Here is a 24,685-nt window from a genome sequence, read left to right on the forward strand (position 1 = left end):
GTTTAATTCCAATATAAAAATGATCAGTGTCATATCAGTTCTGGTCTCTAGTAGTCTACAAGGTGGAATAAAATGGTATGATAAAAATAAGCAGTTTGGAAAAGTGAAAATTATTAATCTAATTTTGAGTTATCTTGCTTAAAATGTAATTTTAAAGCACTGCACATGTTTGCATTGATTTAAATTCTGAACATGACTAACGCACAAAAATGAACCATTCTGATAGAGCCTTATGAATCAGAATCTAAAGTGTAAAGAATGAATGTGTTTTCAATAAAATATTTTCATTTGTAAATAGTAAAACTGTTCACTGAAATCTTGTTTCTTTTTATTAGGTTTAAGTGGAAATCCTGTAGATATAGAAAGAAGAGAAGCAGTGTTTGGAAAGAACTTTATACCTCCTAAAAAGCCAAAAACCTTTCTTCAGTTAGTATGGGAAGCATTACAAGATGTCACTTTAATTATATTAGAAATTGCAGCCATAGTATCACTGGGCCTTTCTTTTTATCAACCTCCAGAAGGGGATAATGCACGTAAGTAAATTGGGGAGGAAAAAGAAGAGTTTGATGTGTGATGCTAAGTTAAGCTCATTAGCTTACCTAATACATAATAATAATAATAATAGCAGACCAGCATTTATTTACTGTTTGCTATGTACCAGACACTGTTCTAACAGTGCCCAGTGCCTTTAGTAGTTCTTGAAATATATTACCTCAGATAATTTTCACAATAACCTATGACATAGATAGTGTCACCTCCACTTTACAGTGAGACAGGTTAAATCACCTGCCCATCTATGCATACTATGTGTCTGGCAAGGAGCTAAGCCATATATATGATATGGCCTGTGCCATCACTGTGTTGAAGTTTTTTAGAGCACTATTGTAAAATAATTTTTTATTTGGATTTTTTAAAAATCTCTTGGAAAATCATTATGAAAGCAAAATTCTGTTCTCTTCCCCCATCCACTACTTTTGAAGTTCTTAAAATGTGTTGTTATGTTCATAATTTGGGTAATTTCCTTGCCATTCAAGAAATGTTTATACTATAAAGTATCCTGACCAGTGGAAAATACACTATAGAATGGTAGATCTACCTTAACTTGTAGCTACAAATGGTTTTGTTTTTCTCCCACCTTTCTATGGCCTTCATTTCTCTTTTAAATTTCTTCTCCATTTAAAACATGTATTTTAAAATGGGTATTTCTGACAGTATATTCTGTAACTGCTAGGAAATCTAGTTTGGGTTTTGGCAGTATATTTAAATAGCTATAAAGTGAACCAATAGTATTTTATATATCTGAAAAGCGATTCTCCAAAATATTTTTATTTGTGAAAGCTTCATTCTTGTGCCTTTTAAGTTATGAAGTCTTGAATGTGTATTTGCTAACTCTAAAAGTTGACTTAAGTAATCATTTAAAGTCATTTCTTCAAAGGTATACTTATAGCTCATGTGAAAACTTTTTTTTTTTTCCTTTGAAGAAAGTTGGTCACAGAATAATCCCGTTTATCTGAGTTCAGGGTTTCTCAGCAGCAACACATGACATTTTGCACTGAAACATTTTTTGTTGCAATGTTAATTAGACCACTTCCCAAGAGAATGCAAACAGGTGTCCAGACATTGCCCAGTATCCCAAAGGCGGCAAAATTGCCTGTGGCTGACAGTAATTGATATAGCTAAGAAAGGATTTAGGCAATATTCTTGTCAGTACTAACTCAAATTATTTCAAAAACTTCTTTTTATTTTAAAAATGTTTATTTTTATTAAATAATGCAATAAAATAATACATATTTTTCTGTGGGAGTATTAGGAGGGATATGAAAATTCAGAGGAAGTAATGCTCACTGAAAATCCCACTTCTTAGAGATGTGCCATACCGTTTTGATATATTTATCCTCTCATATTTTAAAAATGTTTTTATGTAGTTGTGTCTGTGTGTGTTCATATATGTGTGCGTGAGTTGGTAGGTGTGAGAATGTGTAAATGTATGTCTTTTTATCTGAAAAGGAAGGTCATATCATGTTTAGCAACATATAGCGAAAATCATTACTGTTCAGTTTACACAACTATCATTATAGAGTACTGGGAATTGGTATGCTACAATTGAGTGAGTTAGCAGATTATTAAAAACTTTTTACTTTTAACATTTTTTCCCCCCAAGACTATAAGAAAACTAAAGAAAAATATTTTGCCCCGTTGGTATAGCTCAGTGGTTCAGCGTCGATCCATGAACCAAGAGGTCTCTGGTTCAATTCCTAGTCAGGGCTCCATCCCAGTAAGGGGCATGCAGGAGGTAGCCAATCAATGATTTTTCTCACTCATTGATGTTTCTATCTCTTTATCCCTCTTACTTCCTCTCTAAAAATCAATAAAAATATTTTTTTTTAAATAGAAAAGTATTTTCAACAGGACTGGATTTTGTTACTAATAAGGTCAGGGCAAATCTTCATGGAATTGGGACTGCTTCATTTGCAGGCCCTTTCCCAAATTTGCTTAAGGAGATACTGGCATTAGATCCAACTGGGAAGATGATTTAGAGTTGTCAGTGTCATAAGGCCCTTTAAAGAGACTCAGAATCTACTAGAAGGTGTTAATAAAACATACAAAGATATATTTGCTCCATGGTGAGAAGCTGTTTAGTGTTTATACTTTATTCTTTTTAACATTTATTAATGTCCTTCATGTATCTTTTATCATGTTGTGTTTTAACACTAAGTCTTGTAGTACTTTGCTTAAAAGGAAATCCATTAATCGCAAATCAACAGTTATAGAAATCTGAATTATCAAAATTTCTTACTGATACAGTTTGGTGTAAAAAGAAGCACTATAAACCACATCATAAAGAAATCTTTAGTCACCAGTGTATATACTACTAGTGGTTCTCCAAATCTTTGGTCTCAGGAACCCTTTACACACCAAAAAGTATTGAGGACCCCAAAGAGCTTTGATTATGTGAGTTATATCTGTAGATATTTATTGTATTCTGAATTAAAATTGAGAAATTAAAAAATATTTAGCAATGTATTTTAAAATAATTATTATTTTAATAAATAATTATAAGTACTATGTTTAATTGTTATTAATAAAGTTGTGAAATCATGAAGACTAGTGATGTTTTTTTATTTTATCTCTTTAATGTCTGCTTAATTGAAGATAACTGGATTCTCTTCTGCTTCTTTATTCATTTTATTGTATTAGCACATATAATGCAGTCTTTGGAAAATTCTACTACATAGTCATAAAATATGAGGCAAATTTTTTGTGAATATTCACATCATCCTTTTGGTCTTATTCTAGCTTCTGCCTTCTCTTCCTGCATCTGTCCCACATAATTCCCAGGTTAATCTTTATTCAGCATCCTTTTCTGTTCATGCTCACTATTCTGGAATATGCTTTAATCATTTCTAGTGTCATTCATTTATTCATTCTTTTCTTCTGAATCATCTTTTTCCTGTTTGCCTGTCCTAAGAGAACTATTGACTTTCAGAGATTTCAGCTCAACCCTCAATTAAGAAAGAACTTATATAGGAACACAGAAGAGCATATGCCTTCATGAGAATTTATAAATAACCAAAGTAAGCTTTTAAGAAACCATACATATCTTCACTACTTTTCTGTTTTACTATTTCAGTATTTTTCAAAATGCTGGTCACGAGCCACTGAATTGATTTTAGACTCACAAATAAATTACAGCCCAAAGTCCAAGAAGCACTATTCTATTATTCTTTCTTCACCATTATTGACTCTACAGTTTTCAGTTTTTTATTTTTCCCCCTCTATATCTTTTTTGAACTCTTTTCTTCCATAGAGCCTTTGTACTTACTTTAATCTGTCCCTGGAATGCTGTTCCCTTAGAGCTGTATGATTAATTTTTGTTTATCATTTGGCTCCTCACTCAAATATCATGGAGACTTCAGAGGGACCTTTCCTGATCATCCAGACATAATTAGCCCTCTTCAATTGTAAGCATGTCACCATGTTTTATTTTCTTCATGGCACTTACAGTATCTGATGTTTTATTATCTGAATTCTTCATATTTCTTCCACACCTACCAATCTGAGTATGGTTTCTGTGAGGAGAGGAAGCTTGTATGTCTTATTCACAGCTGTATCCCTAGCTCCCAAAATGGTATCTGGCACCTAGAGTAGGTGCTCAAATAGTTGAATTAATAAGTAGCACTTTCCTTAACTTTTCATGTTACAAAAGCCAATACTTGATCATACTCCAGTAAAGTTAATATAGTAAATATATTCTTGGGTAGCACATAATACTTTTCATGTGTGACTTGCCTACCACATGTAATTATAAATATTGTTTACCATTGATTGAGAGTGCAGGATATCTCAGCCACTCTTCTACGTACTTTCAAATGTCCTCATTGAATTTTCACCACAACACTGGGCTAGTGGTGGTATACTAATTAGACAGATGAAGAAACCAAGTCTCAGAAATAAGTAACTTGCCTTAAGGTTGGGATGTAAATTTTTCCAGTCCTTACTCTTAAGTAGTACCCTAGAGGGCCTCCCTGTCCTGAGGTTGAGAACCTTCAAAGGCAGAAAACTTGAAATTGACATAGTAAACATTTTTGTCATTATGGAGTGCTTTGAGTTCAGTGAGATGTTTAGAGTTATGAGTAAAATTAACTAGGTACATAAAGCTCATAATTAACTTATTATATGCTATTGCCATCAATTCAGAATCCTTTTTGATGAGCATTTTCTTTCTTTCCAAATAGTTTGTGGAGAAGTTTCTGTTGGAGAGGAAGAAGGTGAAGGTGAAACTGGTTGGATTGAAGGAGCTGCAATCCTCTTGTCAGTAGTATGTGTGGTATTAGTGACAGCTTTCAATGATTGGAGTAAGGAGAAACAGTTTAGAGGTTTGCAGAGTCGAATTGAACAAGAACAGAAGTTCACAGTCATCAGGGGTGGTCAGGTCATTCAGATACCTGTAGCCGACATTATTGTTGGAGATATTGCTCAAGTGAAATATGGTAAGTAAAAGAGAGAATAGCTCTGACACTAGATGTATAATTATTATAATCATGTTCACAGTTTAGCATATTGTTTTTTGTTTTAGGTGATCTTCTTCCAGCTGATGGCATACTTATTCAAGGCAATGATCTTAAAATTGATGAAAGCTCATTGACTGGTGAATCTGATCATGTTAGAAAGTCTTTAGATAAGGATCCCTTACTTTTATCAGGTATGAATTTCTTTTATGACTTTTAACTTTTTTCTCCCTCACAATAGTATACCATTGTCATCAAAAATTTCCCTAAAAGCCAATAATGTGAAGAGGGTTATAGATTTTGTGCAGGCTTAATTTTTATAATCCTCAGTGATTTTTATTTTTATTTTTTGTAAGTTGTTAAAGACATTAGAGATCTTTGAATCCAAAGCTATATTTTACAAATGAGGTAACTGAGTCCAAGAAAATCAAGATATTTGAGTCAGTATAAGCTAATTTTAGTATAATGAAAAAACTAAAATGTGGCCTGTTGCAGTATAAAATTGTTTGAAGAATGTGTTTAAATCAAATTAATGATTATATGATTAATCTACAGTAGGTCCAGGAGTAGCACCACATCTACTAGGCAGGATTACATTTGCACATGGTTAAGACATGTTCTGAGAATAGGAAAAGGAAGGATTTGTATGGGTGAGAGTACTCTGTTTGAAAAAGGGAGGAGGTGGTTGTCTACTTGGGAGATTCTTATAACAGCCTGACTGTGATAGCTTGACCTATGGTTAATTGGAAATGAAATGGAAGGGATGATGGGAATAATTATAAACAAGCTGCTTTCTAGTAATTGAATTATACTAGAGTTTGGAGGGAGCAAGTTGTTGTCCATTTGTCTTCTATTATTTTCAGACTAGAGGCCTGGTGCATGAAATTTGTGCAGGGGGAGGGAGTGTAACTCAGCACAGCCTGCACCCTCTCCAATCTGGGACCCCTGGGGGGATGTTGTACTGCCAGTTTAGGCCTGACCCATTGGGCCTAAACTGGCAGTTGGACATCCCCCTCAAAATCCAGGACTGCTGACTCCCAACCACTCGCCTGCCTGATTGCCCCTAACCGCGTCTGCCTGCCAACCTGGTCACCCCCTAACCACTCCCCTGCCAGCCTAATTGACACCTAACTGCTCCCCTGCCGGCCCGACTGCCCCCAACTGCCCTCCCCTGCTGGCCCGATCGCCCCCAATTGCTCTCCCCTGCAGGCCTGGTCCCCCCCAACTGCCCTCCCCTGCCGGCCTGGTCACCCCTAACTGCCCTCCCCTGCTGGCCTGATTGCCCACAACTACCCTCCCCTGCTGGCCATCTTGTGGCAGCCATCTTGTGACCACATGGGGACAGCCATCTTGTGACCACATGGGGGCAGCGGCCATCTTGTGACCACATGGGACAGCCATCTTGTGACCACATGGGGGCGGCCATCTTGTGAGGGTATGACAGTCAATTTGCATATTACCTCTTTATTATATAGGATTATATAGGATGTTAATGAACTGCTAACACTTTATGTGGTGAGAAGATTCCTACTGATTTAACTATTCAAAAACTTGACAGCTATAATTTTTCAGTTATTCTCTGTGAATTTTGTATTTCAGTTGTTTGAACATGGTTTTACTGAAACCAAAGTAAAGCCTGTGACAGTGATCAGTCAGTTAAGTTAGAGTCACAATTTTGGAGCACATAACTAAGTTTAACTATTACCTTTTTAAGTTTTGAAAATACGTGCCAAAAAAGGATATTGCAGAACATCACACCACTAAAAATCAGAGTAATTAGCCCTGCCTGGTGTGGCTCAGTTGGTTGGGCATCATCCCATGCACCAGGAGGTTGCCAGTTCTATTCCCGGTCAAGGGCCCATGCCTGGGTTGCAGGCTCATTCCCGGGGCTGGGAGGAGGGGAGGGAGGAGTGTGCAGGAGACAGCTGATCAATCTGTCGCTTTCAAATCAAAGTTTCACTCTCTCCCTTTCCCTTCCTCTCTCTCTAAAAATCAATAAACTATCAAAAAGATCAGTAATTACATGTATGTACATTTATGAACACCGTTATTTTTTTTTTCTTTTTTTTTTTTTTTTTTTCCTGGGCTTATCACCAGCATTTAGAAAACCAGACCTAGGGCAAGAACTAGGTCTGGGGACACATGCATGGTCTTAATATAGCGAATGTTTAGCCTGCCCTGATTATTACATGAACACCGTTATTAATAGGGTAAAAATTTCAATTGTAATGTAGACATCATTTTATTTGTTTTTTAAATCTTGAGATATATGTGCCTTCAATATTTTATACTAAGAACATTTGTACTCTATTTGGGTTTTTCTTTATTTTTATATGCTTGTGTTTTATTCCAAATAAGACAGAAATATTTTGGGTATATAATGATAATATATTTACATACAGTGTATACTTATTTTACTTATTTTTTGCCATACTTCTAAGAAACGGTATTTAATGTTAAGCAAATAAAATCTATAATCTTTTCAGAGGAGAGGGAAGCTGTGTAACCTACTCTATCTCCATAGACTAACTGGGCCGTATTTAGTGAACTAAAATAGTCTCCTCTTGCCCTTTTGCCATTTTTACTCATGGACTTTTATGTACATCTAGCTTATTTACCTAGTGCTTAACTCTTCAGGTTGAAATCCTTTAACTGAACTTTGGTCCTTTCCTGTTTTTACAGAAATGGCTGGTAAGTTTATGTAGACTCATGTTCCTAACACACCAAATATACCAAGAAAACTCTATAAATTTTCCATGCTTAGGAAAAGATTGAAATAGCTTTGTAGAGTCCCTTATCGCAATACGGGTGGGAAAGTTTTTCTGTATTTATTTCCCTATTCCAAAAATGTACTAAAAAACTTGAAATGCATTTATTTTTAAATTTATTCTCATGATGCCATCTCTCACTGCTGTTCTTGGCTTCTTAAATTTAGATCTTTAAAAGAAGTTTTTAGTTAGCAGTGGGGCTATGGCTAGAACAAGAACTGTTTATTTTGAGCACATTAACTGCCAACATATGATTACCTGTGGTAAGGAAGAACAGAACATAAAAAATTGAAATCTGCTGAAAGCCAGAAGTTTTAAAAGAAACAAACTGTCTTTTACACATAGTGCTTGCCCAATAAATGTTGTTTTGCTGTCCTGAATTTCACTTATTGTTTGCCTTACATTTTTACTGGCAAAGAAACTAATATTTAGTGAAATACTTAGAATATAGGTTGTTAAAGCAAGAAAATCAAAGGCCTAAAAAATTCTTATTGGATTCGTTACTCCATAATTAAATAGCCAAGTGTAAATACTTAAGTACTGAAGTAAGTACATATGCTTTATGATTTTACTAGAGGCCTGGTGCATGGATTCGTGCACCGATGGGGTCGCTCAGCCTGGCCTGTGCCCTCTCGCAATCTGGGACCCCTTGGGGGATGTCATACTGTCGGTTTCAGCCCAATCCCCGCAGGCCAGGCCGAGGGACCCCACCAGTGCACAAATCTGTCCACTGGGCCTCTAGTATGCATATAAGATCTGTGATTAATCTCTTCCCGCCCTCCTCTCCCCTGCTTCCCTCTGAGATTCATCAGTCTGTTCCATGTTTCCATACCTGTGTGTTGCGTTTGCCCCCTGGTGGTCAGTGTGCATCATAGCTACTGGTCGAATGGTGGAATGGTCGCTTAGGCTTTTATATATATAGATTTAGCAAATAATCTTTGAGCATTAACTTGTTACATAAGATGGTGGTAGGTGCTGTAGGGTATCATTAATGATATCATCAATAATGATACCATTAATGATACCTTCCAGTGGCTGTGAACTAGGAGATCAAATAAATAAGTGGTAACTTAAGAAGACTTGAGTGTTTAAAAAAAGAGTTAAGTTTCAAAAGCTACTTAAAATTAACCAAAATATTAGAGAGGTAGGAAGCCTTTTAATGAATGATAAAAGGTGCAGAGATGTGGGTGTACAAGTTGGAGAACTGTAAACAAATTTATTAGCATTACATTGTAGGAAGATTATGTCCTCCGTCCTCTGACAGAGCAGGGTTGAATGTTTGCCTTGCCATTTAATAGTAGTGTAACCTTGGGCATGTTTCTGGGAAGTAAGAATAAACATGTCTGCCAACTCTGGACATTGTTGTGAGGGTTGGTCTGAATTCAATCAGTATTCCCATGTCTGCTCCCTAGCTTTCTATAATGGAATGTTATATTGAAGTAGTGGGTGAAAAGGTTTGAAAGGTTGGTTGATCTCAAGGTGATCTTGCACTTAGTCCAGTGGGCAGTGTAGCCTCAGAATTTTTTGAGCCATGAGAGGCTTGGGACAAAAATCACATTTTAGGAAGATTAAAACTAATTTCGGGATGAACTATAAACATAGACTAGGTACCTACGAGGCTGTTGTGGTAATCTCAGCAGACTGGGATGAGGGTCTGGGTTAGGTAGAGGTTGTGGGGTTGAGTGTGGGAAATGGGGCATCTGTTGCTGTGGAATCCCTTTGGTTATAAGCACACTTCTTTTATGAACAATGTATTTCTTAGGAATAGGTCCTGATGATGATGATGATGATGATGATGATGATGATGATGATGTTATAATTTTTTAAGTTGAGCATTTACTTTCATCAAATTCCAGGCACTGTGCTGAGCACTTTGCATTTATAGGCTTGAGTCTCACGCTAGATCTGTTGTAGCCAATTTTTGAGATGTTATAATTTGCCCAATATCGCATGATAAATGAGTTGGTCAAGTTGTGTTGAACTTAGATATGAGTGATTACAGAGTTAAAACCTTAAGCATAAGAATTTAGGTTTTATTTAATGTCTTCTTTGAGTTCATTTTATTAAATATTAAGGATATTAAAGACAATGTTACTAAAATTTGAAATTTGGTGATAGGAAGAAAAATCTAATTTAAAAAAACAAACAAGTTTTCTGTTGTAGGTACTCATGTAATGGAAGGCTCTGGAAGAATGGTAGTTACTGCTGTAGGTATAAATTCTCAAACTGGAATTATCTTTACCTTACTTGGAGCTGGAAGTGAAGAGGAAGAGAAGAAAGATGAGAAGAAAAAGGAAAAGAAAAGTAAGAATGGTGATTTGCTATAAGAATTGGTATTTGAAAATATGGCAACTAAATTATAAGAACTGGTACAAAACATACACTTCTTTTATGAAGTTTGATATGAAAAATTCTACAAAAAAGTTACAGTATTGCCCAATATTGTCCATTAAAGTGGTAGAATTAGTAGAGGGAAAGTTTTCTTTTAGGTTAAATAGTCCATGAAAGGCTTTTAGTGAATGCATCAGTCCCCATTACCATGGGGCAACTTCATCTTGAACCACTCGAATTGTCTTTATTCTGTTTATTCTCTAGTTTTAGACTCTCCCTGTCATCTGACCAGAAAATGAAGTAAACTCTCACTTCCCATCTGCGTATTTTTTTCTACTACTTTAGTAGTAGCCTTCTTTGCCAGCCTTATTACATTTTGGACTCATTGAGCTTTTAATCTTCAGTCTGTACTTATGAAGGTGTCAAAGACTTCACTTTGACACCTACTATGTTTGTTGTGTAATATTCATCTCATCATTAGATATGAAGATCTTTATTTTGATCCATTGTCTCTGCTATCCCTCCAAGTAATCTATCCAGCAAACTTGATAACTGTAGCTCACCTACTAGGATCTTATAAGAAACTCCATCATACATAGTGCAACAACTCAGAATCACTTAGTTGGACAGCATGATACTTTTTTTCTAAAAGTCCTCCCCACCCTGCTTCTGTGTCTGCTATATAGCAGTTTTCTTCCATTCGGGATTATTCCAGAGTTTTTTCCCTTTAAACTGACAGCAGTTTACTGTGATTTAACCACTTAGATTTATTTAATTTTATTTAAGAGTAGTAAGCCCATATTTCTCTCACACACGTATTTTGAGATCTTGTAAAATAAATGTCTTGCTAAAATCTTGGTGTGTTCTAACTACAGCAGTGTTTTAAATATTAGGCGTTTTGTTCTTTAGGTTTTGTCTTCAGCTGTGAAATCTTCATTTCAAACAAAAAAAGTGTTTGAAAAGTTCTTGCTGCAAGTGAGGATGGCAAGCTCCACATTCTAGGTTTTTCCTATTCCTCACCACAGCCCTCCCATCTGCCTCCTTTAGGTTTCTTAAGAGTGAAAGGCAATTTGAAAACCAGTAATAATGATACCATTTATTGAATGCTTTATATGCATTATCTCATACACTGTGCTGCATCCTAATTTAAAGGAGTCTAGTGAAGAGGCCTTATTAAAAAATAAAGGGAAGTTGTGTCATGACTTTGTTCTCATTGCCTCCACAGTGTCTTTTCCAGTAAGCACCCTTTTTTATGTCTTACAAACCTGTTTTTCTTAATCCAGTCAAGGGTATTCCCAGGAATTAATATCTAATTCATTGTCTACCATTTTTTGTTCTTGGGTTGTTTTTTATGTTGTTATTTTTTAATAGAATGAGACACCAGTTTTCATCTGTGGACTTCCAGCCCTCCTCTGGTCACAGGCAGCCCAGGGCAGGGTAATCTGTCTCAGTTCCTTAGTCATCTGGAATGTGGCTCTCTGGTCTCTCTCCAGCTTGAGGTCATTGAAAGTAGCTAGGTGTTCTCTTACTATCTCCTCATTTATCTTGAGCCTCTGTTCCATCTTGACCATATTTGTTCCACATCTTCCAGTTTGAAGATAGTTCTCCTTGATAGAGAAGTTGGAAGAAAAATAGACTGAATGATTCTGCTGCTTCTCTGTCCTTTCTAATATTATTTTACCTACTTCCAAACACTAGACCCATTCCCTCCTTGATGACCTTATTGCTTCAGACATTCTCATCTCTCTTTTCTCCAAGTCTAAGCCAATTATTATAATGAACTCAACTGATAGTACATTCATGTTCTAGTTTCACTTACTTGCCTCCACTGTCTTTATACAGGTACTGTTTTTGTTCTCATTCCCATCAAAGCTCTCCTGCTTATTGTATTTCTATGACATTTCTCCCTCCCTCTTTACCCCTGTCCTTTTCTGCTTTCTTAGGAGTATATCTGTATTTAGTTTGAAAACCTATTGTATTATATTTGGGTTTATCACAGTGTAAAAGAGTAAAAAGTCTTAGGGAGAAATCATACAATTATAGATGCCCAAATTATTTTGGAGTATCCCCTATGGTTAAGACCAGGGAGTAATTGACCAGTAGGTCATTACAAACTAGATGCTTCCTAATCTGTACACACACACAAACACACGTAGCACTGTGTAACAATGCTGTTATAGAAATGTGAACTACCTTTGCATAATTTAGCATGGCTGTATTCATTTCTTTTGGAAAGCTTTAATTCCCATTTTGTTCCTACAGATAAGAAACAAGATGGAGCTATTGAGAATCGCAACAAAGGTAAATTCAGGAGGATAAAAGTATAGTTAGCTTCTTTTCATCATATCCAAAAATATATCTAATGTGTACTATATTCATCCAAAAGTGTAAGATCCATGTAGCAGGGAAAATCAGCAATATATGTTAACTTGGGTTAAGCTCTCTTCCTTAGTGCCCGAGTCGTGCTGCCTTTGCAGTGTTAATAGATTTTAATTGTGATTTGTGCTGGTAAGCGTAGAAAAATCCAGAGTACGTAACTTTCAACTTAAACATTTTGGGTAGTATAAATCGGTTACTATGTCACTACTAGCAAAAATGCATAAGAAACAAAATATATAACATATTTTTGCATCTATTTAATAGTCTGTACACATAGGTATTTCTCTGTGTGTAAGATGATACATAATATTCTGCATTATAGTATAAATTATATAGAAGGGACTTGGGATGTTTTGAGTAAGTCTCATTCCCTAACACAACACAGGGGAAGAGAAATGATTTGGTGTTTAGTTCTTAGTTTAAGGACCCTACCGTTTCTTCCTTTCTATGCCTCATCTGTATTATGTAGCACAACATGCTCAAGTCTGGTACAGAGTTTCACAACCAAGTCTCACTGTTGTCTTATTTTCTTTGGATAAGACATGCAACATGTGCACACACAAAAGTGAATGTTTAAATCTTTCCTAGTTTCTAAAAGAAAACTGATTTTTATCAAAACTTGCTTCAAAATGTCAAGTTGTGTGTGCCTTTAAAATGTAGTGAAATTACATTTGCTCTTAAATGCAGCAAAAGCCCAGGATGGTGCAGCCATGGAAATGCAGCCTTTGAAGAGTGAAGATGGTGGAGATGGTGATGAAAAAGACAAAAAGAAGTCAAATTTGCCAAAAAAGGAAAAATCTGTTTTACAAGGGAAACTTACAAAGCTGGCTGTTCAGATTGGCAAAGCAGGTATGATACCTAAAGGAAAGTAAGGTATTTATTTTAAAATACACTAGCTTCCTGATTAAAAATCATCTTTTGACATACTTAAGGCTGGAAAATCATTGCTTTGTGACTGGAAGAGGAGTTAAAAATATTTTCAGTTTTATCCACTATGTACCAGGTCTTTTGAGTTATTGAAGATCCTCTTCATTGCTTAGAGGCTGTTATCCCCGCATTACGTAGAGGCCACATCCTCTGTCAGCTTGCTAATAAGTGGGTAGATTAGCGCGTACAACTACCAGTTCACAAGCCCATGCTCTCATCTCTGAATTTCTGGGAACAATAGAGAGGGCTAGCAGTGAGGTTACTCCATGCAGATTACCCAACTATATTTTATTTAAAAGAAATCTTTATCGCACATTTTGTTCATCTTTTTACTATTTATGAAAAATTTAAGTGTATGTTTTCCTAGAAGTTATAGTTTAGTTAATTAAATGGAGTACATCATTCTGATGAGGCTGAAATTACTAAACTGTTGCCATCACTGGAAAACACATGTTGAGAGAACCACTCTATTAAAAAATAAAATGCAAACGGAGCATGTCCTCCAGCGGTATCACCTTTATGAATCAGTATATGTTATTAAGTCAGGTAAATTGCATTATTTTATTACTGCTAGGAATATGTTAGAAAAAGTTATGTTTTTGCTTTTGTCCTCAAGAAGTTTATTATCTAATAGCAAATATATGCTTCTTTTAATAAATAAGGCAACTGATAATACTGACTCCATAGTGTTGGGGATAAGGGTGGATTTTAACATAGTGATGGTTTTTAGTAAGCATTGACTTGGGTTATTAGACCCAGATATGTGGACTTGCCTTATTTTTTAATATTCATTTATATGGGGCTAAATAACCCACAAAATAGAGGGGTAAATGATTCATATTACATGATTAACTCTTGTTTTTCTAAGTTAATGAAGTAATAAGGATAGACTAAAGATAATGATTCAGATAATTTTTTTAATTAAAAAGTTAGGGTTGAATATTTAATTTCACGTCTTCTCATTCATCAGATTCTTATTGGATTGTCTTTCAGCAACAGGTAAGTTCCCAATATGTAAAGCACCAGCTTATGCCAAGTTGTTGGTATTTTCTTATCAATGCCTATGATTTTGTCTCAGCTTTAGTAGAAGACCAAGGAGAATACAGTGAAGTATAGGAAAGAATCCTAAACAATTTCTCCCAGTTCTCCTAGGGACAAGACTACACTTGGAAGCAAAAATTAAATATGACAATGACAAGTGCAAAAAAGGATATTAACAATTTCCCAAAGAAATTAAAATAAGTATTACCAAACCAGCTATAATTCTTCCAGTGGCCAGTTTGTAACTGACAATGGATAGTGTCTGGAATATTGAAATAATTACATTTTTCTTTTCTTTGTATACTGAAAGGTTTGTTGATGTCTGCCATCACAGTTATCATTCTAGTGTTATATTTTGTAATTGATACATTCTGGGTTCAGAAGAGACAATGGCTTGCTGAGTGCACACCGATTTACATACAATATTTTGTGAAGTTCTTCATTATTGGAGTTACGGTTTTAGTGGTAGCTGTGCCAGAAGGTCTTCCACTCGCAGTCACTATCTCATTGGCTTACTCAGTCAAGGTAAGTAGAAACAGTTAAGGAGATGTACTAAGTTTAAAGTACTAGCTGGGGTGGAAATGCACATCTCTTATTCTTGTTTTTCATTCTGAAAGGAAGAGAATTTCATAAATTTACACTTGTTTGCTTTAGAAAGGCTGTCCTTGATTCCATCTCTTTCCCCCAGTTGAGGATCCCAGTACATAGAGAACTGTACGTTCCTTGGAGCAGTGGTCGCCAACCTTTCAGACCTCACGGACCACGAGTGGTTCACGGACCACGGGTTGGCGACCGCTACCTTGGAGGATAGCCTTGCCACAAAACTAAGCACAACTCTGCTAGGCAGACTTGTGGCTTAATTTTCATTGTATAGTATTTATGTTGTCAAGTCATGTTCCCTCCTCTTTCTCATTGTAAGATTAAGAATGTCATTTACTGTGGTATGAGAGCAAAGAAAGGGTTCACTCCAGTCCAACCTTCTAGCAAGGACGGGAATGTCCAGCCCAAGGGCTGTATAAGGCCCTTGAAATCACTTGGTCTGGCCCTGCCAAGGCATTAGGGGTGAGTCGATTAAATGTTTGACCAAATATAGCAGGCTAATTTTTAAGTTGATAATTTTGTATGGCCCACGAATGGTGTTATAAATACCCAGATGGCCGCTGCAGGAAAAGGTTCCCCACCTCTGCTCTAAAGCCTCCTTGTTTCCATTCTTCTACTCCTGTCACCTCATGGTCTAGCCTTCACCAAGTAGGCAGGCTCGTGTTCCAAAAAAATTATTCAGATCATACTGTTTCCTGCATAACACTTCAGTGACTTTTCATGACACAAAGAATAAAATTCCAGCTCCTTCCCAGAGCCTGAGGGCCCTACCCAGTGTGGCTCCTGCTTACCTCTTGGTGCTAATCTACCTTTCTCCTTCTGGTCTACCTCACCAGACTTCCTGCTGCTTTCAAATATCCCAACCATGTTCTCACTTCAGAGCCCACATGCCCTTCCTTCGATTCATCTGGTCCAGCGGTTGCCAACCTTTCGGACCTCCCTGACCACCGGTTGGCGACCGCTGATCTGGTCTATTTACTCAGGCTCTTCAGATGTCACCTTCCCTGACTACTCAGTTTACAGTAGCTTAATCCTTCCTGTTTTTCTAGTAGAATGCTAAAAAAAAAAAAAATGTGCTCTGATGGATTTGCTAACTGCTACTTACCGAAAGTAATAATCTGAGGATTAACTTATTTTTATCAATTTTATACTTTATTTGGAAAAGGTGATTTTAAAAGGTTTTAGCTTGGACAGTTTTGATCTTTCAAAACAGCTTTTCAACTAAAATTATACTTCCTGGAAGAATACTGCTCTTGTCAATTTCTATTTTTAGTTAGCAGTTCTCTTTAAGTAGCATTGATGACGTTGAGTGACATAACGTAATTAGTCATAGTTTCTGTTCTAGCACTCAGCTCCAGTATTCTCGAGTATTTTACAGTAGACGTGTCATGATAAGAATATTTTTTGATTACTGTTTGAGTTGTTTTTCAGACATTTAACATATTGTTTCAAAAATAAAGTGGTTAATAAATGTATCAAAGTGATGGTAAAATAGAGAACCACTCTATTAAAAAATAAAATGCAAACGGAGCATGTCCTCCAGCAGTATACTTATCTATTTGTACTTTTTTGATGTTTTAAGATAATCCTATATAGTAAAAAGCTAATATGCAAATCAATGGAACAACTGGTCGCTATGATGCTCACTGACCACCAGGGGGCAGATGCTCAACACAGGAGCTGCTCCCTGGTGGTCAGTGCGTCAGAAGCTGGGCTCATGGCTGTCAGAAGCAGCAGTGGTGGTGGGAGCCTCTCCCGCCTTCGCAGCAGCGCTAAGGATGTCCGACTGAGGGAACCCCCTGAGTACATGTATTTCGTGCACTGGACCTCTAGTTACAAATAATTGTGATAAACAATTTTAGACCAGCCGTGGGCAAACTACGGCCCACAGGCTGGATCCGGCCCATTCGACTGTTCTATCTGGCCTGCGGAGCCGAAAGAGCGGAGGGTTCTCTTGCTCTCTCCTCCGCTCCTTTACTTTGAATTTATATTAGTTCACACAAACACTCCATCCATGCTTTTGTTCCGGCCCTCTGGTCCAGTTTAGGAACCCATTGTGGCCCTCGAGTCAAAAAGTTTGCCCACCCCTGTTTTAGACACATTGATCAGTCAATTTTACCAATACTGTCATTAGTTCATTTTGAATAATCATTAATGATATTAATTTTTCAATTAATCAAAAAGATATAAGCAGGAATGATTTGTGTTTCTTCAGTAGAAAATGAGCGCATTGTAACTACTTTAAGCTTTTATTAAATGTTTAGCTTAAATGTTACCAACTACTGTTCCTTTCACTGAGGTGTAGTCTTTATGGATACTCTGTTAGTGCGTTGCAAAAACACATTTTCTTTACTGTAGGAAGACCTTCATTCTTTTTTATCTTTAATATTTTTTTTATTGATTTCAGAGAGGAAGGGAGAGGGAGAGAGAGAGGACCATCAGTGATAAGAGAGAATCATTGATCGGCTGCCTCTTGCATGCCCCTACTGGGGATCGAGCCCACAACCTGGGCATGTGCCCTGACCAGGAATCAAAGGGTGACCTCCTGGTTCATAGGTCGATGCTCAACCACTGAGCCACGCAGGACAGGCAAGAACTTCATTCTTTTAATTCTTAATATTAATTTGAATCACAAGTAAAATGGGAGGTACACACCTTTCTTCCCCATATTTATTTCTTCAAGGAATCACCTTTTTTTTTTTTTTTTTTTGCAATATCTTGCATATTAGTAGTTTTAAAACTCTTGTTATTTTTAACACAATCCACATATAGTTTGAGAATTAATATCAAGTATTTTAACTTAAGCCTTTTGGGGCTACTATGAAAATTTTTAATTTTTTAGAAACTATGTTTTTTGTTCTTGTAAATTAGAGGATCCAAAGAGTGAGAATATCAAGTGCATCAGCATATGGAAAAGTTAAAAATGACTCATTCTGTTCATGGTATGTTAACTCAAAAAAAAAAATAACAAACAACATGCAACTACATGCCCACAACCTATATATTTTAATTGATACAAGCTACATTTTCCTTGGTGATTGATACAAAAATGTTTTCATTTCTACTTTATAAAGAGACTTAATCCTTAAATGTAATACACTCTGACACTGCTCTAAGTACATCTGTACATAGAGAACAGATTACCAATGCTCTTGTAATGTGAGGTCCCTTCGCAGAAGCTTTTGGAGGCAGTGTAGAGTCGATGTGATCTGCAGATGGGTGCAGGTATCTGTTTTCATTTACTAGATTATGTTATGCAGTGGTCAAATTATTGAAACCTAAGAAAGCTTATTTGAATAGGTCAAATGTACTAAAATCCTCCAATATTAAATTGTTGGTTTATATTGTGTATATGTATATAGCTGGGAATTTTCATTCTGATTTTAAAGCAGTTTATGATTTTAATGTAATGAAGCTATTGGTTTTATATGTAGCTTATCTAATTTTTTTGTCACTTTAGAAAATGATGAAAGATAATAACTTAGTAAGGCATCTGGATGCTTGTGAAACCATGGGAAATGCCACAGCCATTTGCTCAGATAAAACAGGAACATTGACAATGAACAGAATGACAGTTGTTCAAGCTTATATAAATGAAAAGCATTACAAAAAGGTCCCTGAGCCGGAAGCTATTCCACCAAATATCTTGTCTTATCTTGTAACAGGAATTTCAGTGAATTGTGCTTATACATCAAAAATACTGGTAGGTTTCTTTAATAAATTATGCATGAAAATTGATTTTTTTAAAATTTATAATTAGATTGTATGTAGATCTTCAGACCTACCTTTACTATATATATAAATTGAACAACTGAATTGTGTTGTTTTTAAACAGCATATATCCATAAAATGTATATAAGTTCCTTTGATACAATTTGTGTTGCAAGTAAGATCTATTGGTCAAAATATACATTTTGTTTACCTGTAACTTTCTCCTCCTATATTTTTAATTTCCTGTATTTAGAAACTCTTAAGCCTTTTAACCAGAACAAGTCCTTAATTTTAAATTCTTATTAAGCTCATTTTGTGAAAGACCAGGCTGTTTTATTTTTGTAGACAAAAATAAAAAAAAAGTCAACTCTCAGTTTTCTAGAGAAAATTTTGAAGCCAAATTACAATTTAAAATAATGTTTTCTTATGCATGCTATATGTTCTTTTTTGGTTTCTCAGTAGATCCTACGTATCAGGTGATGCTTGACCTTTAGTAACTAATTCAATAAAGTAATTCTAGACTTGCACTACCTTAGAGTAAAATATTTTCAACTTTGTAAGATTTTTTTTAACTTTATAAGTTTTAAAAGTCTTATAACATAAAGCATGAAATTATTTCACTTCGTATGTGTTCTAGTGATTTATGTATGAAGACCATGAACAAAATTAATACTGCAAGTTGTTCAGTGAAAAATACACCAATTGATTATTGGATTGGAAGTTAATAGAGATATTGGTTCTAATCTAACTTTGCCTTTTACTAGCAGAAAGTCTGAGCTTTACTTTCTTTAATTATTAAGTAAAGACAGTTACATCTGCCCTTAATACTTCTGTGATGATTATATGAGGTAAAACTTGTGAAAATACTATGAAAAAATAAAGCTTTTATATACATTTAAGGCAATAGTGCTTTATTTTAACACATAAACTTTTGTTTTAAGCTATAAAAATTGTAAAGTAGATCTAATTTTGAATTATTTAATATAAATGTTGAGTGAAAACAGGAAGAGAAAATGAGAGAAATTAAAGTTAAGCCCCATTACCCATGTCAGGAACCATGACTTATTTAATTCTTGCATCATAAGTGCTCCTGTTTTTCAGATGCTGAAGCCAAGGGCCACAACCACTGGGTAACTTGCGAAAAATTCCCATAGCTAGTAACTGGCAGGGCTGAGATTGGAATCCATGTCATTCTCGTCCCAGAACTCCTTTCTGCCTCATCATTCTGTGTCCCTCTCTGAAATGCCTATATCAATACAAGTTTACTATGTAATTTTGTTTTAAAATGTTGTATTTTGTTTTATGTGTAATAGATTAAACTGTCATAGAGAAACAAGGTGATACTAGCTAGTGTCTAAACCTTTTTCTCTTATAGCCCCCAGAGAAAGAGGGTGGATTACCTCGTCATGTTGGTAATAAAACTGAATGTGCCTTGTTGGGATTTCTTTTGGATTTAAAACGGGATTATCAGGATGTTAGAAATGAAATACCAGAAGAATCACTGTACAAAGTCTACACCTTCAATTCTGTTAGGAAGTCCATGAGTACTGTCCTGAAAAATTCTGATGGAAGTTATCGAATATTCAGCAAGGGTGCATCTGAGATAATTCTGAAAAAGTAAGAGTAAAGTGCTGAGATGAATAAATTGCTAACTACAGTTGCTTTATGAAATACCTACTGTGTTGTTATTGTTGCTATTTTCTTTTTTGTGAATATGGAGCATTTGATGGCACCTCAGAGCTTTTAGTATATTTTAATGGTATCCCGATATTAGCCCATGGTATTCTGCCATTTTTATACTCCAGTTTCTTTTATTTCTTAGTGTTTTGCTACAGGGGAAATAAGCCCATTACATTCATTTACATCTAATCTGGTAGATTTAATAAAGTAAATCTTGATACTTGTTTTTAAACATGTTGATTTCATTGTTATATAGGATCATGAAAAATATGCCTCCTATAAAGAAAAACTGAAGTTTTTATATTCAACACTGCCTTGTAGACAATAGACTCAAAAATGTGATGAATGAATTATAGATTAGTTTTTAAAATAGCAAAGCATTAAAACTAGGTCTTGAGAATTCTCCTTTTATATCAAAGTGAGGTTTTATCCAATTATGCTGCTGTGATGTCATATTTAAGTATCTCCTATCATTTTGAATGGTAATCTTTCTCTTTTACTGTCCTTATACAGACAGGTAGCTTCAATTTTAATATTAAATGTTTATAATTTCTCCAATGTTTGTGTGCTATTATAAGTATTAAAATTATTTTGGTTTCTTTAATTACAGTAGAGAACTTTGAAAAAATTAAGAGCAATTTTGGAAATATAGAACTCATTTGAAATTATAACATTTAGAATATTGTACTTCTAATTTGCTTTTAAATAGACTATAATATGTGTTATCTTAATGAATACTTGACAGATTATGGTCTACTAGGCTTACGGGACAAGTATAAAATTAATGATAAGGCAGCGTATGACAGGTGTGTAAAGTTTTAAGATGAAAGATTTTACTATGAAGGAGATAGGTTTTGGTATGAAATGAGTGCGTCAAGGTGAAAGGAAGCCATGTCTGAGGAAAGGAGGTGGGTATGCATGCTGTGTGCAGGGGAATAGCTAGTATATAGTTCAGCTGAGAAGACGTGGGCTGTTGTGGCACACAGGCCACCTAGAGCTTTCTTCTCCCTTCAGAGTAAGCTTGGTTATCGGATTTCAGTGTGAAGTTTAGAAAATTTGCATCCATGGCTTGCTGGGTAGCAGATAGAAGGTACAGACAGGGCAGACTTTTAAAATCAAGAAACAATCAGGCTTTGATGCTTTCCTGGAACTCACTAGCTTTGGGATTTTAGGCAGATTTTCTCCTTAGCTTTCATTTTTCTCCACTGAAAATGAGAGTGAAAACTACCAACACTGTAACAGTAAAAAAATAATGCATTTAAACATAGCATGGAGTCTGACATATAGTAAGTATACAGTAACCGTATCCAAGTGATATTTACATTTTGTTGTAGAGGCTCTTAAACATTAGGCTGAGCAATTAAAACTTAAGTAGGGTCAGATAATGTGACTGAAGTATTTTTTTCATCAGATGATCAAAGCTGTGGTTGAAGATAATTCTTACATCAGGAAATAAGATGGGTTGGGGAGGAGGGAAGGGTCTAGACGAAAAAGATATCAAAGGCTATTACAATAAATAGCTCTAGTTCAAAGTAAGAGACAGAAGTCACTAACAGGAGGAAGAGAAAAGAGAGGCACCATTCAAAAGACAGTTCAGAGGATAAATATGTAGCGCTTTCGAAGTAATGTAGATAGATAAGGAAAACGTATTCAGGTGAGATTTTAGATTTATAGCAGCTCTTCAAATAACATTGTTTCATTCAACATCATTTGTTATAACGATGATGAGATGCCATAGGAATTTAATCTTGTTTTGTATTAATTAGCCTGTGGTAAAATTGGTTTCCTTATACATTATTTCACTTAAAGTCACAGACCCTGTTGATGATGTTAGTTTAGGACTTGATGTATATTGAAATTATGGGGTACTCTTGATGTCTGTGAGATGGGCAGTGAGGAGGCAGCTTTTAGTCTCCCATGCAGTAAGATTAAGGTACCGGTTCAACTTCTGAGTGGTACTCTTCAGCAGTGATGGAGAGCTTTGAAAAACAAAATGGAAAATGTAGATTTGGGAGTCACCTGCCTAGAAGCAGGAGGAGGTAGCATCACAAGGGAGCGGAGCATAGAGAGGCTGTGTGAAAATAAACTTTAAATAGGGAAGTCCACAGTGTAACTTTTATTTACCACATAATTAAAAGGTTGTGGTTAGTGTCACTGGCAATAAAACTATTTTGGCATTATTTCTCTCATTCAGATAGAATGCTTATTTTAACAGTAAGTTTTTTTTTTCTTTCATGGTTAAAACAGTATAGGTGATGAAACAAGGTCTCAGGTAAGGGGTTGATTGAACTTGGCTTTTTACTTTAAAAGAAGAAAATATTTGTCAATTTTGTGTTAATCATCATTAATGTCTAACTCCGTACCAAAATGGGTAGGTGCATAGTTCATTCTTCTCTGCTACTACGGGTTCTTTGTGAAAATTTAAAACCTTTGCATTTCCAGAAGAGAAGGTTTAGGTAATATCTAGAGTAACTGATAAAGTGGAGAGCTATCAACAGAAAGCTATAAAAATTGGAACTGTTTTATAAAGAGGAGAGTGAAAAGTGAATATGATTTAAATCTGTAAAAATAACAACATAATGGAATTCTCTAAATTCCAGCTATCATATCCCATGATTTCTAGCCCTTCCAGTTCACTTAAATGCCATTCATAATTATTTCTGTTAATTATTTATGTTTGGATTCAACATTTCCTTTTAGGTGTTTCAAAATCTTGAGTGCTAATGGTGAGGCAAAAGTATTCAGACCAAGGGACCGTGATGATATTATAAAAACTGTGATTGAACCGATGGCATCAGAAGGCTTGAGAACCATATGTCTTGCATTCAGAGATTTCCCAGCAGGAGAACCAGAACCAGACTGGGATAATGAAAATGATATTGTCACCGGCCTTACATGCATTGCTGTTGTGGGGATTGAAGATCCAGTGAGACCGGAGGTGGTGAAACATTCTGTGTTCTGCATGTGCAGAATCTTTTAACTATAGAGGATCCAGGCACTAACTATAACCAGTTTCCTAGTAAACTTCTCAGTGCTGATGATCTTACTTTTTCTCTGTGAATCCAAGATAAGTGAAATAATAGTGCTTGTGATGCAATACTATTTATAGTTTGTCTCCTTATTTGTTTGTTTTTTTAATATTTATAGTTTAGACAGCTTCTCCTTGAGATGCTATGTTTATAGAACCTAGCATAGTGCCTTCAACTGAGCAGGTTTTTCAGTGTATATTAAAATAAAAAACAGATACCATTAAGTTGTTTTTAGTCTCTAGACTAGCACTTTCCAGTTGAACTCTGTGATGATAAAAATGTTCTATATATTGTTCAGTACAGTAGCCACTGGCCATATGTGACTACTGAGTTCTCAAATGTGGCTGATACAACCGAAAACCTGATTTTTTTATTTTATTTTATGTAAATTAAAGCATTTTGCTATCTACCATATTGGATAGCATGTAACTATAGACTTAGCTTTTCTTCTTTATTACCTTTTTTTTTTTTTTTAAAGTTTATTGAGCAACTAGTGTGTCCAGGAACGATACTAGGGAACTAGAAACGTAAAGATTTTTGAGATCTGATCTCTGGTCTTAAAGAAGTCACTTTCTGAGTAGGGGTGGACAAACATATGATAATTATAATCTAAGATGTTAGTACATTGTTAGATATACAGAGAACATGTTACATGAGTGTAGACCATGAGCCCTTAACTTAGTCTAAAAGCATATTTTGAGTTCTTACTGTGTGCCAGATACTGTGCCAAGTGCTTTGCATGTATTTCTTTTCTTGTTCACCTCTGTGATTTATTACTACTCTCATTTGACAGACTAAAAAAAAGAAGTTAAGATATGTAGAGCTAACCTTTACAACATAGAACTAGTGTATTTAAGTCCTGGCTCTGTCTAAAACATAGGCTTAAAGAGAGACCACTGTGCTATATTAAGCACTGGAGTGGTCAAGTAAAACTTCCTACAGGTTAATTACCTGATCTTCGTCTTAAAGGATGAGGAGGTATTAAGCTAAACCAGGAGAGAGAGCGGTAAGCACTTTCTGAGCAAAGAAGCAATGTGAGTGAAAGCACAGACAGCTTTTTTCACCATGAACTAATTGATTCAACCCCCAGTGTATAGTACCAGCCACTTTTGTTTTCCCTAGGCACTCTTAGAACTAGAAATACTGCAGTAACCAGGAAACTTCCAGAGAAATAAGATAACCAAACAGACAAAATTATAGGTATGCCAAG

The 24,685-nt window shown here is 35.5% G+C and overlaps 1 protein-coding gene across 13 annotated transcripts in view; it reads left to right on the forward strand.

Annotated features, from left to right (window-relative positions):
- Positions 1 to 24,685, forward strand: part of ATP2B1 (ATPase plasma membrane Ca2+ transporting 1) — a 138,201-nt gene that overhangs the window by 83,450 nt on the left and 30,066 nt on the right. For 8 of the 13 annotated variants that reach the window (XM_080659673.1, XM_080659671.1, XM_080659681.1 and 5 more), the window contains 10 exons: positions 336 to 533; positions 4,737 to 4,991; positions 5,078 to 5,203; positions 9,941 to 10,081; positions 12,371 to 12,409; positions 13,175 to 13,336; positions 14,766 to 14,980; positions 18,516 to 18,758; positions 20,142 to 20,383; positions 23,147 to 23,384. In XM_080659673.1, coding sequence (XP_080515799.1) covers positions 336 to 533; positions 4,737 to 4,991; positions 5,078 to 5,203; positions 9,941 to 10,081; positions 12,371 to 12,409; positions 13,175 to 13,336; positions 14,766 to 14,980; positions 18,516 to 18,758; positions 20,142 to 20,383; positions 23,147 to 23,384 — 1,859 coding nt within the window. The remainder of the gene's footprint in view (positions 1 to 335; positions 534 to 4,736; positions 4,992 to 5,077; positions 5,204 to 9,940; positions 10,082 to 12,370; positions 12,410 to 13,174; positions 13,337 to 14,765; positions 14,981 to 18,515; positions 18,759 to 20,141; positions 20,384 to 23,146; positions 23,385 to 24,685) is intronic. The other 5 variants (XM_080659675.1, XM_080659682.1, XM_080659674.1 and 2 more) reach the window with 1 other exon arrangement.

The sequence above is a fragment of the Plecotus auritus genome (genome assembly GCF_963455305.1).
Source record: "Plecotus auritus genome assembly, chromosome: 3".
In the NCBI taxonomy this organism is placed as follows: domain Eukaryota; kingdom Metazoa; phylum Chordata; class Mammalia; order Chiroptera; family Vespertilionidae; genus Plecotus; species Plecotus auritus.